General features: G+C 46.7%; 1 protein-coding gene across 2 annotated transcripts in view; it reads left to right on the forward strand.

Annotated features, from left to right (window-relative positions):
* The window catches only part of LOC108800202 (phospholipase D2-like), a 63,161-nt gene that overhangs the window by 30,973 nt on the left and 18,199 nt on the right, over positions 1–13,989 (forward strand). For both annotated transcript variants that reach the window (XM_018572160.1, XM_018572161.1), the window contains exons 10-17: positions 778–927; positions 2,587–2,670; positions 2,964–3,042; positions 4,487–4,597; positions 8,247–8,435; positions 11,348–11,474; positions 11,722–11,840; positions 13,530–13,643. In XM_018572160.1, coding sequence (XP_018427662.1) covers positions 778–927; positions 2,587–2,670; positions 2,964–3,042; positions 4,487–4,597; positions 8,247–8,435; positions 11,348–11,474; positions 11,722–11,840; positions 13,530–13,643 — 973 coding nt within the window. The remainder of the gene's footprint in view (positions 1–777; positions 928–2,586; positions 2,671–2,963; positions 3,043–4,486; positions 4,598–8,246; positions 8,436–11,347; positions 11,475–11,721; positions 11,841–13,529; positions 13,644–13,989) is intronic.

Consider the following 13,989-nt stretch of genomic DNA (forward strand, 5'->3'; position numbering starts at 1 on the left):
AATCTAATGAACTGAAAATGAAGTTGTTAGGAGAGGAAAATGGAGGGGGACGTTGCTGTTTTTTTTTAGGAGCATTCATCCTTATCCTGGCCAATATAACAGCCCTGGAACCCGCACCTCCTGAAGCATACAAAGCTTTGCTTTGGGGCCCTGGGATTTCTAGTTACGCCCCTGGGTCTAAGTCAGTGGCGTCACAAGGGGGGTGCGGCCCGCACCCGGGTGACACCATTGGAAAATGAAGTCACTGCGGGGTGTCACCCGGTACCCGTACCCAGGGCCAGTGCTAGACTATTTTGCCCTAGGCAAGACCAGCTACTGCACCCCCCAACTCCCCCGCAGGGTAACCCCCAATACCCCCCGTGGGTGGCCCCATTTTCCTGCCAGGTAACTTCCGCAGGCAACAGTTTGGTGTAATTTAATTTGAAATGGCCAATAGCAGGTTGGCTATTGAAACCCCACCCACTGAGCAGAGGCGCGGATCTGAGAAAGAAAGTTGCATCTCAGTTCCGCGCCTCTGCTCACTGGGTGGGTGCAATAGCCAGCCTGCTATTGGCTTTTGCAATTTGAAATATATGGGGGGTGAGTGATCGAGGCTGCGCCCTAGGCAGCAGTGCACCCTAGGCGACCGCCTAGTTTGCCTAGTGGCAGCACCGGTTCCCAACGCGAATAAATGATCATGTTTTGTGCGCGGGTTTCATAGGTCTACCCATCTGGGCGAGGTGGCCAATCCAGCTTTGGTGTGTTTTACATTGGACACATTTCATGCGCATCTTTCAGGTCGCTGGTCTTAAAGTGCAACAGCTACCGCCAGGCCCGCTGGTGGGAGAATCAGATCATCCAGATTGCTGAAAAACACGGGAAGGACTTCTTGAGCACACATCGGTTTGAGGCCCACGCACCAGTGCGGGAGAGGACGCAAGTGAATTGGTAAGGATGATTCTTTTATAAAATCCTCGTGTTACCTCTTTCCCACTGCTCGCATTCCCACACAGACACCGGACACACGACTCACAGTAGTCTACCACCTGCAGTGTGGCCGCGCACTGGCCTACTAGGAAACCATACACACACACACAGATCCCTGTCTGGCAGATCTGCTAACTTGTACACACTGACACTAACCTGCAGCCAATCTGCAATGACGCAATGCAGTTTCAAAGAGATTAACAGTGAGCTTGTAACTGAGTATACAGACACTAGTAACAATGGCCATTCTCTATAGGAGTATGAATTCATAGTTTAGTACACAGAAGGCCACTTTATTGGTTTCAGAGTTTAAAGGAGAACTATGAGAAGAGTGATTTTCACTCAGCCTCATAGTTCGAGCCGACCTGTGACAATTAAACTGTCACAGGTCAGCTCAGTAGATCGGGAAGTGAGCGAACACATACCGGCGCTCTCTCACTTCTCAATCCTGACACCGCAGAGTGCCGTAACTGTCACTCACGGCTCCCTGCAGGGATTCCTCCTCCCCACTCAGATCCTACAGCGCTGACTGGCGGAACAGACAGGGGAGGGGGAGGGTACAGCTGGCTCTGCCTCTAGATAGGCAGAGCCAGCTGTCAATCACGCAGCTGGGTGGATCCAGACAGTATTATCGGGATCAGTCCCGGATGCAGCGTCTTACTATATAATGAGCTGTAGTTTGGGGTATATTGAGCTTTGGGTGTGGGGAGGACGCTAGTTTGTGTCCTCCCGTTACCCTTAGGAGAACTATGGGGAAAAGCACTGACCCCATAGTTCTCCTTTTAATATCTATAGGTGGACAATGCCTAAGAAATGGCATAGCTGCTGCAAGTAGGCCTCATATAACCGGTCTCTAGATGACTGGATAGAACCAGACCCTACCATTTTATATGGGCATGTAGCTCGTAATATATACTATCCAAGGGGATCGGTTTCATCTCCCTATGACTGATATGTTGGATAGTTATTATAGATGAAGCCTAAATCCTCTGATCCATGAGAAGGACAATCGTTTCCCATTAAGGAGCCCAATATATAGATATCTCCAGTGGCGTCACAAGGGGGGTGCGGCCCGCACCCAGGTGACACCATTGGAGGGGTGACACCAAAATGACTGACAGTCATTTTGGTGTCACCTCCCCCTGAAAAGTCGGGCACTCGGTCATGGACCAAGAGGAGGGGCCCGGCGGCATACTTCATCCCACTGGGTGAACGTCCCCTCCTCTCTCTGCCGGCGTCCACCAAGATGGCCGCCGGCAGGCATCAATACGATGGCTGCGCATGTGCGATGATGTCACAGCGGGGTGTCGCCCGTTCTCCGCTCCAGGTGACACCCGGTCTCGGGACGCCTCATGAGATCTCATGTCCCCTGCACTGGTTTGCAGCCAAAAAGTCTGCAGTGGTCCACCCTTATCTGACCACGAGCCAGAGGGACCTGTCAGGAGGCCATTTAGTGGTTGTGTGTGAATTAGGCCCAAGGTGTCTCTTCAAGTTCTAATGGTGGACATGTGTCTCCTCTGTTGTACTGATCAGTGAAGTTATACGATACATGTTGATTTCGGTTGCCCTCTATACTTTGATATCACATAATGATTATTTACCCCGTATCTGCCTTTTCAGGTTCGTCAATGGTGCCAGTTATTTTGCCGCGGTGGCTGACGCTCTGATGCAGGCGCGAGAGGAGATTTTCATCACCGATTGGTGGTAAGTTGGGGCTTCGATATGAAAGATGTCTCTGGCATTTCTGCAACATGTTCTGCAATCACTGGGGAAAATGCCGCTGTCCATTACAGCTAATCACACTCCAAGGGTAACTTCTAGGCCGGGAGAGAGTGAATCTCAAAGATAGCTTTAAAATGATGTTTCAACTCTTTTCTATTCTATCCAAAACTTCAAAAAATGACCGAGCACAAAGTGCAGAGCTGCAACCAAATTCGAATGTGATTGCCATGACTCTTCTCCCTCTACAGTCACGCTGTCTTCTCTTCTCCATACAGGCTCAGCCCGGAGGTCCACCTTAAGAGGCCAGCAGTGGATGACAGCTGGAGGCTGGACATCATTTTGAAGCGTAAAGCGGTGGGTCCTTGACTCTTGGCTTCCCCCCTCCCCCATCACTGCTCCCAATACCCTCTTATGTTTGTAGAGTACGTTGTTAATCTGACTAGGCTAAAGTATCCGAAATACCACCAGTATGTGCGTTCTTGCCTCCTTTTAATCAGATTCAAACCTGCAATGCAGTGTTTAGGTGGATCTACAGTAAGGGAAGAAAGTAAGGAAGTCCCCACCACTATGACGATTCTCATTCACGATGCAATAAATAGGCAGCTGAAGGTTGCAGAGCTGCGAATATTGGTGTCACCTTCCTGATGGTAAAGAATAGCAGTTGTGTGTGATTCCCCATTGTGCTCAATGGTAGCTCTTAGCAGCTAAAACAATTTATAAATATTTATAGAGATAACATTATGACCACCCTCCTAATTTTGAGAAGGTACCTCTGAAGGTACAAAACACAAAAATTCCCCAGCCTCAACCTGCCAGCCAGCCTGCAACCAAACAAGTAGCCCTGTCAACAGTATGCGTTAAAATCAGAGGTTTTAGTTGCACAAACTTTTGGCCAAAAATATGTAGAAGCCACACTGCCGCGCCAAGGCACCTCTGCAAAGTGTGGTCCTAACTCTATGTATCCGAGTCTCCAAGTGTGAGCATATTAATGAAGTTGATAAATTACATGCAGGTGTACCTGGAGGTAGCCAACTCCTCCTAGTAAGGTGCAGGGACGCACTGGAGGCCCAGCAACCAAAAATGCACGCTGGGACTCCAGTGCGTCCCCCTAACCCTCTGAAGGTATGCTGTGGTATCTGGCACCAAGCTGTCAGTAGCAGATCCAGGAAGTTGTGAGGTGAGGCCTGAATGGACCGGACTTGTGTTTCCAGCACATCTCAATTGGATTGAGATCTGTAGAATTTGAAGGCCAAGTCAACACCTCAGACATGTTGTTGTGTTCCTCAAACCATTCTTCAACCATTGTTGCAGTGCAGCAGGGCTCATTATCCTGCTGAAAGAAGCCCCTGCCATCAGGAAATACCATTTCCATGAAGGGGTGTACTTGGTCAGCAGTAAAGGTTTAGGTCGGTGGTACGTGTCAAAGTAACATCCACATGAATGGCTGGAACCGAGGTGTCCCAGCAGAACCACACTGCCTCCTCCGGCTTGTCTTCTTCCCATAGTACATCCTGGAGCCATCTCTTCCCTCTAAGAGACACACAACCGGCCATCCACGTGATGTAAAAGAAAGCGTGATTCATCAGACCAGGCCACCTTGACCTAGACCTATATGACAGGCAGTGACAGATGAGTAGACCTTCTATAGTCTTCAGAATGGCAAAGGGTATCTTCTGATTGGTTGCTGTCCACATTTCTGCTTTCCCTTATCAGATAAGCCTCTTATAAGTGGACAGGTCAAGATCAGGAGTACAAAAATGACATATACTGTAGATGTAAGAAACTTCTTCTTTTGCAGGAGGCCGGAGTCAAGGTTTTTGTCTTGCTGTTCAAGGAGGTGGAACTGGCTCTGGGAATTAACAGCGGCTATAGCAAGAGAGCATTGATGCTGCTACATCCTAATATCAAGGTGAGAGGACAGCTGTACCTTCTAGATCATGATAGATAAGGGCTGCAGTATTTTCCACACAGGATAATGTCATCATTCATCACCCATCATCATCCGTCATTCAACATCGATCCTAATTCTCAAGTCTGGAGGCCAATTAAGTATCTCCTCCTACACAACACAACTATTATCTGAAAGGAGGACATCATCAGTCATTACCACCACTCATATCACTCATTTTGTTGTAAAAATTGCTTCCAAGTACCTTTTTCATAGGTTTTCTTTGATGGTCACATGGCCACCACTACTTTCCTAAGTCTCCTGCCTTTCAGGGAAGTGGTTGGTCTCTACTCCTACCCCTCCAACCTCACCGCTCATCTGGCTCTCGCTTACTGCTGACAATTCCTCTATGGTGGACGCAGTGACATGAGGACGTCACCGCAAAGATGAATTGACTTATCGCTGAATCAATGTGTCCACCACCAACACCTCTATAGTGTCAATGCAACACATTTTACCTAATCTTCATTCATCATGTACCATTTACCATCCATCATCTTCACTTATCATTGCCTGTAATATATCATCTTCATTTATCATGTAGCGGTCATTTTTAATTCATAATTGTCCACAATATGTCTTCCCTCAATAAATGAGGACTATGAGGTGAGTGCTTTTCACTCATCCTCATAGTTCTAGCCGACCTGTGACAATGGGACTGTCACAGGTCGGCTCAGTAGATCGGGAGGTGAGCGAACACATACCGGCGTTCGCTCACCTCTCGATCCTGTCACAGCTCTCTGCCGTGACAGGGGAGGGGCTGGATTCCCCCCTCTCCGATCCTCGGAACGGACGGGGGAGGGGGCGGGTACAGCTGGCTCTGCCTCTAGATAGGCAGAGCCAGCTGTCACTCACGCAGCTGGGCGGATCCAGACATAATTGTCGAGATCCGTTCCCACGTCTCAGTATACCGCGAGCTGTAGCTCGCGGTATACTGAGCTTAGGGTGACGGGAGGACGCTAGTTTGTGTCCTCCCGTTACCCTAAGGAGAACTATGGGGAAAAACACTGACCCCATAGTTCTCCTTTTAAAGGGAGACTAAATTCAGGGATTCAATCTTAAAAATGCAAAGGATTCCTTTCAAAGCATTAGCTGCCAAAAAGGAATGAGGAGTTTGGGGGGTCTCCCCATGTTGGAACTTCTTGCACAGCCTCACAGAGAAACACAAGCACACAGTCTGATATGCACGCTGCACATGGCTTGTAAACAGGAAGGAAGCCGCCGCTTTATTCTCTACCTTATTCACCACAACAGAGAATCTACCAAAGATATATAACAGAACTCATAAACACTGCCATCTAGTGACCGAAATTATATACTGCAGGACTTGTTGCGATAAACACAGTAATGTGTATTCCAACACCCCAACACCACCTGTATTATTTGGCTTTGAAAATAATTAAAACTAAGTTGAATAAGTTCCACTTTTAGGTGTGCAAATACCAGAAAAAAGGGGGAGGGGCTTTAAAGATACACTATAACTCTCTCGTTATAAAAATAGAAAATCATTTATTAATGTCATATTTTCCTTGAAACATGATACGAAAGATTTTTAAAACATGATTAATCCATTGCACATATAGTAGTGATCCCATAACAAGACAATAGTAGAATTGTTACAGTAAGAGCTTGACAGAAGATTTATTACTCATAATCCATGATCTCTCATTATTTCTTTTTTTTTCCCCAAAATTTTTTTTCTTTCCCTAATTTCCATAAAATATAATACATGGCTTATTCTGGTTACCCCCAACATGTTTCGCCCTTCAGGGCTTCTTCAGGGGGAATTTATGTCCTAAATGAAAGGAAATCCATACAAAGCAAATTAGGGACTGCATCTCTGTTTGAGACAAACCTATATACAGATTTGTTACATCTGTGAGCATCCATAGACTTACAAGATAGGAGTCCGTCACAAGGGGGGTGCGGCCTGCACCCGAGTGACACCATTGGAGGGGTGACACCAAAATGACTGACAGTCATTTTGGTGTCGCCTCCCCTGATAGAGGAAATCGAATGGGCTTCCCTCAAATCAGTGAAAAGGCACCTGCGCATAGGGATCGTGTCAATAATAAAAGTGACCCTAAACTCAGAAGTGAAATCTTAAAAATGTATTCAAGTGCCTCAACGGTTAACAACAATGTATCTTATTTGTGTATCACTCGGCTGTAGATCCTGAAATCATCTCTGAATTGGTTCTGACACTGTCCTTCCTTCTGGAGGGGGGCTACTTTTGTTCCCCATGGTCCCTGTGTGTGTTGTAAAGTAGTCACCGCTCCAAGCTTCCTCCTGGGATGGACTACAATCTCACTACAAATGAGTAAATTAAATGTCAGATTGTAGTCCAGCTTGGAGGAGGCACCTTCAAGAAGTACCGTATTTGCCAGCGTATAAGACGACCCCCTACTTTTTGTGTTTTAAAATATAGGTTTTGGGCTATACTCGTCGTATAAGACGGGTATAGCCCAAAATAATGTTTAAATGCTCCCACTAACCTCCACGGCGTTATTCCCGAGTGGGGCTCAGGGTTAATTTCCAGTACCATAAGCGGTACCCCCCGAGCCACACTCGGGATTGCAGTCTCTTACCTTGTCCACGATCCCCACAGCGTCCTCCCATCTTCCAGGTTCCGTCATTCAGCTATATACAGTATACCGCGCTGAGCCAATCACGGCAGGCTTTGCATTCATTAATACAGGCTTTGTATTGATTAATGCAAAGCCTGCCGTGATTGGCTCAGCGCGGTATACTGTATGTAGCTGAAGGACGGAACTGTATGTAGCCGGCGTATAAGACGACCCCCGATTTTCCGGCAGTGTTTTTGGGTCTAACAACCCGTCTTATACGCCGGCATATACTTAGATATTTATTGGTCTAGCACGCTCCAGGCCTCAGCAGTGCCATACATCTTAATTTTCTTACACCTGTCCTGATGAAGTGGTCACTTTGTAGCCATGAAATGTGTTGATGGTGTATTTTACAGTTGCTTGACCATTAAATACCTTCCTGTTGAAGAAAACACTTTAAGGTTCCTTCCTTTTTAAATTGCTTGTTGTGATCCAAATACTGCAAAGTGTACAATCATTCGGAATTCCCTGAAGAGCCATGAGTGCGACCATGTGTCTTGTTCTGTTCGGAGACGGACATATTATCCACAAACTCTTCAATGGATTGCCCCGATCCCTTGTTGTGTTACCCTTATGGTGAGTCATGTACCATACTACTACCAATGTTTAGAAGAAGCTCATATGTTCTACTATGAGTATCTACTCCCAGATGGATCTCTCCCGTTGCCTTTTACTCTCTTCTTCCCGGGCTTCTGATGGTTTTAGAAATTTCGACAATTTCCATAACGCATCCTTGTACATCATATATGATCCCTATTCATTATGAATCGCTTGTCTTCTCCGTTCATTATACCTACATATATAGAACACGTCTTCCCTAACCTTCATTCATCAGCCATCATTGTTATCACTGCCCATAAAATAAAACCAACATCAGTTATCATCTTAATGTATTATTGCCCATAATACAGCACCCACTATCATCACGCCCAATCTCCACCAAGGTGCCACGTCAGCCTCTCTCTCTCTCCGTCCCGTTTCAGGTGATGCGTCATCCAGATCACGTCTCCTCCATTGTCTTTCTCTGGGCTCACCATGAGAAGATGGTGGCCATTGACCAGTCCATAGTTTTTCTGGGGGGTTTGGATCTGGCGTACGGCCGATGGGATGACCATGACTATCGATTGACAGATGTGGGATCTTGCGAGGTGCAACATCAGCAGCAGCAACAGGTATCAACCAAGTCTACGCAGAGAGGTCTCTACGTGACTCTGTAACCCTTTCCTCTCAGCACTTCTATTATGTTGACACTTTACTGCTCATTTTACTACTATTACTCTAAATCTAACATTACTCTTAACCCATGCCGCTCCCACTGTCATTTTGTGACTACTACCCTTCCTTTCACTCTGACCTTACCCTTCCTTTCACTCTGACCTATCACTACTGGTACTTCATCCTGCTCTGCAACCATACCACTTTTAGGTCCAGTAGACATAGGCAGTCTTTGCTTGTAAACACTAGTCTGAAGAACATTGTATTCAACGGGTATTTACAAAGCATATACGGAGCATTTAAAGGTATTCTGCCCTAAGCAGAAAAAATGATTCAAAGCTCGACGGGCAAACAAGCTATTCTAAACTTAAAGCTGAACTGAAGTTGTTCATGAGCATTATATGAAAGAACACATCCCGGCATCTCTTTAAACATGCATGCTTGATAACTCTCTAGCAGGGGCGTCCCCACACTTTTTGCTGCTTAAAGGAGAACTATGGGGTCAGGGCTTTTCCCCATAGTTCTCCTTAGGGTAACGGGAGGACACAAACTAGTGTCCTCCCGTCACCCTAAGCTCCGTATACTAAAAGCACAGAAGGATAGCACGGACAGTGCTCTCGGATTGGACCTGGGGAAATGAATTATGTAACTCTACCTAGCCTGTGGCCCTGGGAGACAGGAGGAGTACCTGTGCTTGTGAAAGTTGGTTCTTTAAGCTCCGTATACTGCGAACTACAGCTCGCGGTATACTGAGATGCTGAAGTGGATACAGACAATTATGTCTGGATCTGCCCAGCTGCGTGACTTACAGCTGGCTCTGCCTATCTAGAGCCAGCTGTACCCGCCCCCTCCCCTGTCCGTTCCGCCAGTCAGCGCTGGAGGATCGGGGTGGGGGAATCCAGCCCCTCCCCTGTCACGGCAGAGAGCCGTGACAGGATCGAGAAGCGAGCGAACTCTGGTATGTGTTCGCTCACTTCCCGATCTACTGAGCCGACCTGTGACAGTCTCATTGTCACAGGTCGGCTAGAACTATGAGGTGAGTGAAAAGCACTCGCCTCATAGTCCTCCGTTAAGGTGGCAGGGGGGAGAGCGGTTGCACGTGGGGGAGTGATGGCGCATGTTACTGGAGGATTGGAATGTGTGGCACTGCACATTACTGGTTGCCAGGAGCTGGGCGGCAGAACGCCAGCCAGAGCTTCCTGCTCAGCTTCAGGGCAACCAGTGACATCAGTGAGCTGGGCAGGACGCCGGCCAGAGCGTCACAGTTTGCTAAAAGCTCTAAGCAACCGAAGACGCTCTGGCCTGGGTCTCGGGTGACCCAGTGAGATGCCGCCCGAGGCAACCACCTCAGGCCGCCTCATTCTAAGGACAGCCCTGCTCTCTAGTAATCAATTGATCAGCAGATTGTGCAGCTAAAGTGTGCGGTGGCCAGCAGGGAGTAGCGTGCACATCTAAAGGATACAGGGGATGTGTGCTTTCATGTAATGATCAGGCTTATCAAAGAAAATCCGAGGTAGGGTGCTGTGATGTTTATGGACGCCTGTTTGCCCCTCCAACCAAGCTGAATCAAAGACCATCAGAAATACCCAGTGATGATGTCACTGCGTGTCAAAAAAGGTATTTCTGCAAGAAAAATATTTGACACATTTTATATGCACACTGTGTGTGTCTGTGTTCCCTTGAAGGTATTCAAGGCATACATGCATGTTAGCCTTCACTCTCCCACTGCCTGTTGTCCTGAACGTCACTCTGTTGATGGGAAATCGTCCTCTGAAGTCTGCAGTGGAACCAACACTTCTGGGCATGTCTATTTCCTTCTGCACCACTGCCCTCAATGGTTCCCCTGCGGATCTTCACATCACTACAGGATACAATAGTGACATGGTTGCAGGGCTGTAGCTACCATGGGGCGAGTGAGTCACTCGCCTCAGGCGCAGCTGAGAGGGGACATGGTTGTCCTCGAGAGAAACCCCAGAGCACAGGGAGATGCAAGGAGACAGACCTCCGAAGTGTTGGTTTTTCAGCAGACTTCGATGGACGATTGCTCTGCAATGGCTTCATGTTCTGCAGAGAAGGCTACGGTAGAGGTAAGTATGTAAGAGCTTCGCTGCAGGTTGAGCAGAGTTGCTATAAAAAGTGCAGAGCAGTTTTTTTTTGACACGCTATGAGCACCTTCCAGGTCGAGCCTGGGGGAGCAGGAAGCCAATAGTACCCTCTGATTACTCAGTAGCACTTTAGCGCTTAAAGTAAGAATTGTTTTCCAAAATTGTTGTAATATGGCACCATGAAATGAGGTGACACCTTCAAGTGTGTGCATGGTCCGTCCAATATCTTTCTGAGCACTCCAATGATCTGCAAATGTAATTGTTTTAAAAAGGAAAGACCAGAGTTGGCCCGCCTCGGCCTCTCCACCTACTGCACCTTCCTGTGGGTTCTTCATAGCCTCAGCTACCAATGATGATGCAAATGTTGATCTGAAGAAAGGAAGTCAATGATTCATTTCCCCATTACTGCGCCTCACCATTTGCTCTTAAACATCATGGTCAGCCTTTCTTACCAATAGTGAGGGACTGGATGTGGGACCTTTGATGGTGCCTGCTCTTCATTCATGGTGCCACGTTGCACTGCTTATAAATGAAGGTTTACTTTAATGTGGCCTCTCATACCTTATCCTCCATAGTCACTTCTAATACTTCTAACTCAACCGAAATATCAGTTTTCAGGGGACTGATCTTTTAACTCCTTCTCATACTCCGTTTAACCTGAATCTTTATCTCCTTCTTTTCTCTGATGTCTCTTTTCTTTCATGGTCTGTCCTCTCGCTGTCTGTCTCTCTTCTCCTAAAGGGTGCCATCCCGCTGTGTCTCAGCAGAATGGATCCGCAGCAGTGGACATGTCCCCTGAAGAGTCGGCGATGGTCTCCCAATACTGGCTGGGCAAAGACTACAGTAACCTGATTTATAAAGACTGGGTACAGCTGGACAAACCTTTTGAAGGTAAGAGGCTTTCTAGATATCGAATGTGTGTCAGTGTCACTGTAATATCCTGCAGGAGGAGGACAGACTCATAGCTCCCTCCTGTCTGTGTCACCCTGCAGGAGGAGGAGACTCATAGCTCCCTTCTATGTGTCACCCTGCAGGAGGAGGACAGACTCATAGCTCCCTTCTGTCTGTATCACCCTGCAGGAGGAGGACAGAGTCGTAGTTGTCTTCCTGGTTTGTGATTGTATTTCTTTACATTTAGATTTCATCGATCGGTTAAAAAACCCACGAATGCCATGGAGGGACATCGGTGCGGTGATTCTCGGCAAAGCTGCCAGGGATGCATCCAGACACTTTATTCAAAGGTGGAACTTTACAAAGGTGAGAACTCTTCTGACAAACATTACTCCTTGCCTTTGTTCAGAGCTTTGCAGACCCATTTGTTATTGTCCTGTGATTGGAAAAAAAATGCAATATCCAATAAAGAAAGATATCGATATATCTTATTAGATGAATAGATAGATGGATTCTGGCTATAATATAATACATTTTGGGCTCATTTACACGGATGTTAAGGCTGTGTACAGTCTGTATTTGTGCGCTGTTTACATGCATGGTTCCCTCTCTGGGTGGATAAGCAAAGTCCCATAGCCGGGACCGGATTTACTCTCCCTGCTGCCCCAAGGCCAGTTTCCGCAATGTGCCCCACCTACCCCGCCCCCCCATGGAGAATGCCAACCAGATAGCGGGGGTGGCAGGGTTAGTTTGAATTTTTTTAATGTTTCTTTCTTTTTTATCACTTTTTTTTATCACTTAACTTTATCACTATTTTTTATTTTTATTTTTTATTTATAATTTATTTTCTTTGTATTTTTTAAATATTTTTTCTTATTTTTTTACTTTTTATTTATTTGTTACTTTATTTTTTAATTTAATTACTATTACTTGTTATTTTTTACTTATTTTTTTTATTTCTGTAGTTTTATTTATCAATTTTTTTTCACTAAACCTTATTGCTATCACACAGGAGCTAACAATCCCTTTGTGACAGCATTTGGAGGTGACCGGTTCTCTTTATTAAACCTGTCACCTCCAATACAAGAGTTCTAGCACAGCACTGTGCTCCAACTTCTGTGCAAGGCGAGAGGAGAAGACTGCTCTCCCCTCTCACTGTATACACTGAGCGGCAGAGTTACTTTTAACCCTGCCGCTCTGCTCACCGCTCTCCATCCTGAAGACGTCGGCGGCCAGCGAGGAGAGGACGGAGCCGGGAGACGGAGCCAGCATAGATGGAGAGCGGTAGGTGCACGGGAGGGAGGTGGACGGACAGCCTGCAGTCTGATTACAAGTGATTTCACATGTAAAGAAACAAGTGGTTTCCCCCGTTCTACATTTAGCCTGGCTTGTGCAAGGCAGGGCTAAATGTAGAAAACAAATTACCACGCGGAACTACATGTTCCGGGCGTCGGGTAACTTCAAACCCCTCTGCCCTGTGCCTTGTCAGGAATACGGCCCTGCCCATAGCCCTAAACAGCCTCCGGTGAGGCCCCAGGAGCCTAAAATGCCTCATGACCTAGGCCTCATTCACACCTGAACGTTTTGTAGCGCGTTCTACGCTCGATGAACGCTCTACAAAACGCTCAAACATCTAAATCCCATTGTATTCAATGGGTCTGGTTCACACCTTGGCGTATTTCAGCCCGTCCCTAACGCAAAGGTACATGTACTACTTTGGGCCGTTTTTGTTGCGCGTTTCCATTGGGATACAGCAAGTAGCCCTTGGAAACGCGTGTTTGTCGCGTGATTTTTTTACCACGAATCGCGGTTAAAAAAACGCGCGACAGACGCGCATATGCATTCCGCCTAGGTGTGAACCAGGCACTAGAGGTAACGGCTGCAATGAACAATATCATTGTTCATTGATATTGAACAAAGCACAATATTGATATTGAACAAAGCACAATATCTCCGCTTCTGTAAGACATAGGAAGGTTTCCTCTTGTTTGGGAACGGTATTTTAATCTCGGTTCTATGCTTCTATGTAACTTTCATATGTTTTATATCCCGCAGACCATGAAATCGAAATATAAAGGTTCTTCGTTCCCGCATCTTCTTCCCAAAAGTCTGAGCACAGCGGATAAACCTCAATACTCGGTGCCAGGATGCCACAGTGCCACTGTGCAGGTGAGAGAGGTGGCTCAGATCGGCACCCGGCAGAGATGATTGAAAGAAATGGACCCCATCGAATGGGGCGGCACAGATGTTTTTTTATTGGGGATTATTTGTCCGCTGTTTTTTTAATGTTAAATAATTGCCAACTTTGTTTCAGATTTCTCTTTCTTTCAACCATGACATTAAACTAGGTCTGTGCAAATTAACGATTCATTTCTCGATTAATCGTTAATCTTTTTGATCGATTACATTTTTTTTGGATCGCTAATGAGAACACTCACCTCTCCGCCGGCTTCCGGGAGTCCCGTCGGAGATCTGGTGACGTCACAGACATCTACATCACCGGACTCCTACCCCC

Source organism: Nanorana parkeri, unplaced genomic scaffold (genome assembly GCF_000935625.1).
Source record: "Nanorana parkeri isolate BGI_ZX_2015 unplaced genomic scaffold, ASM93562v1 scaffold1954, whole genome shotgun sequence".
Classification (NCBI taxonomy): domain Eukaryota; kingdom Metazoa; phylum Chordata; class Amphibia; order Anura; family Dicroglossidae; genus Nanorana; species Nanorana parkeri.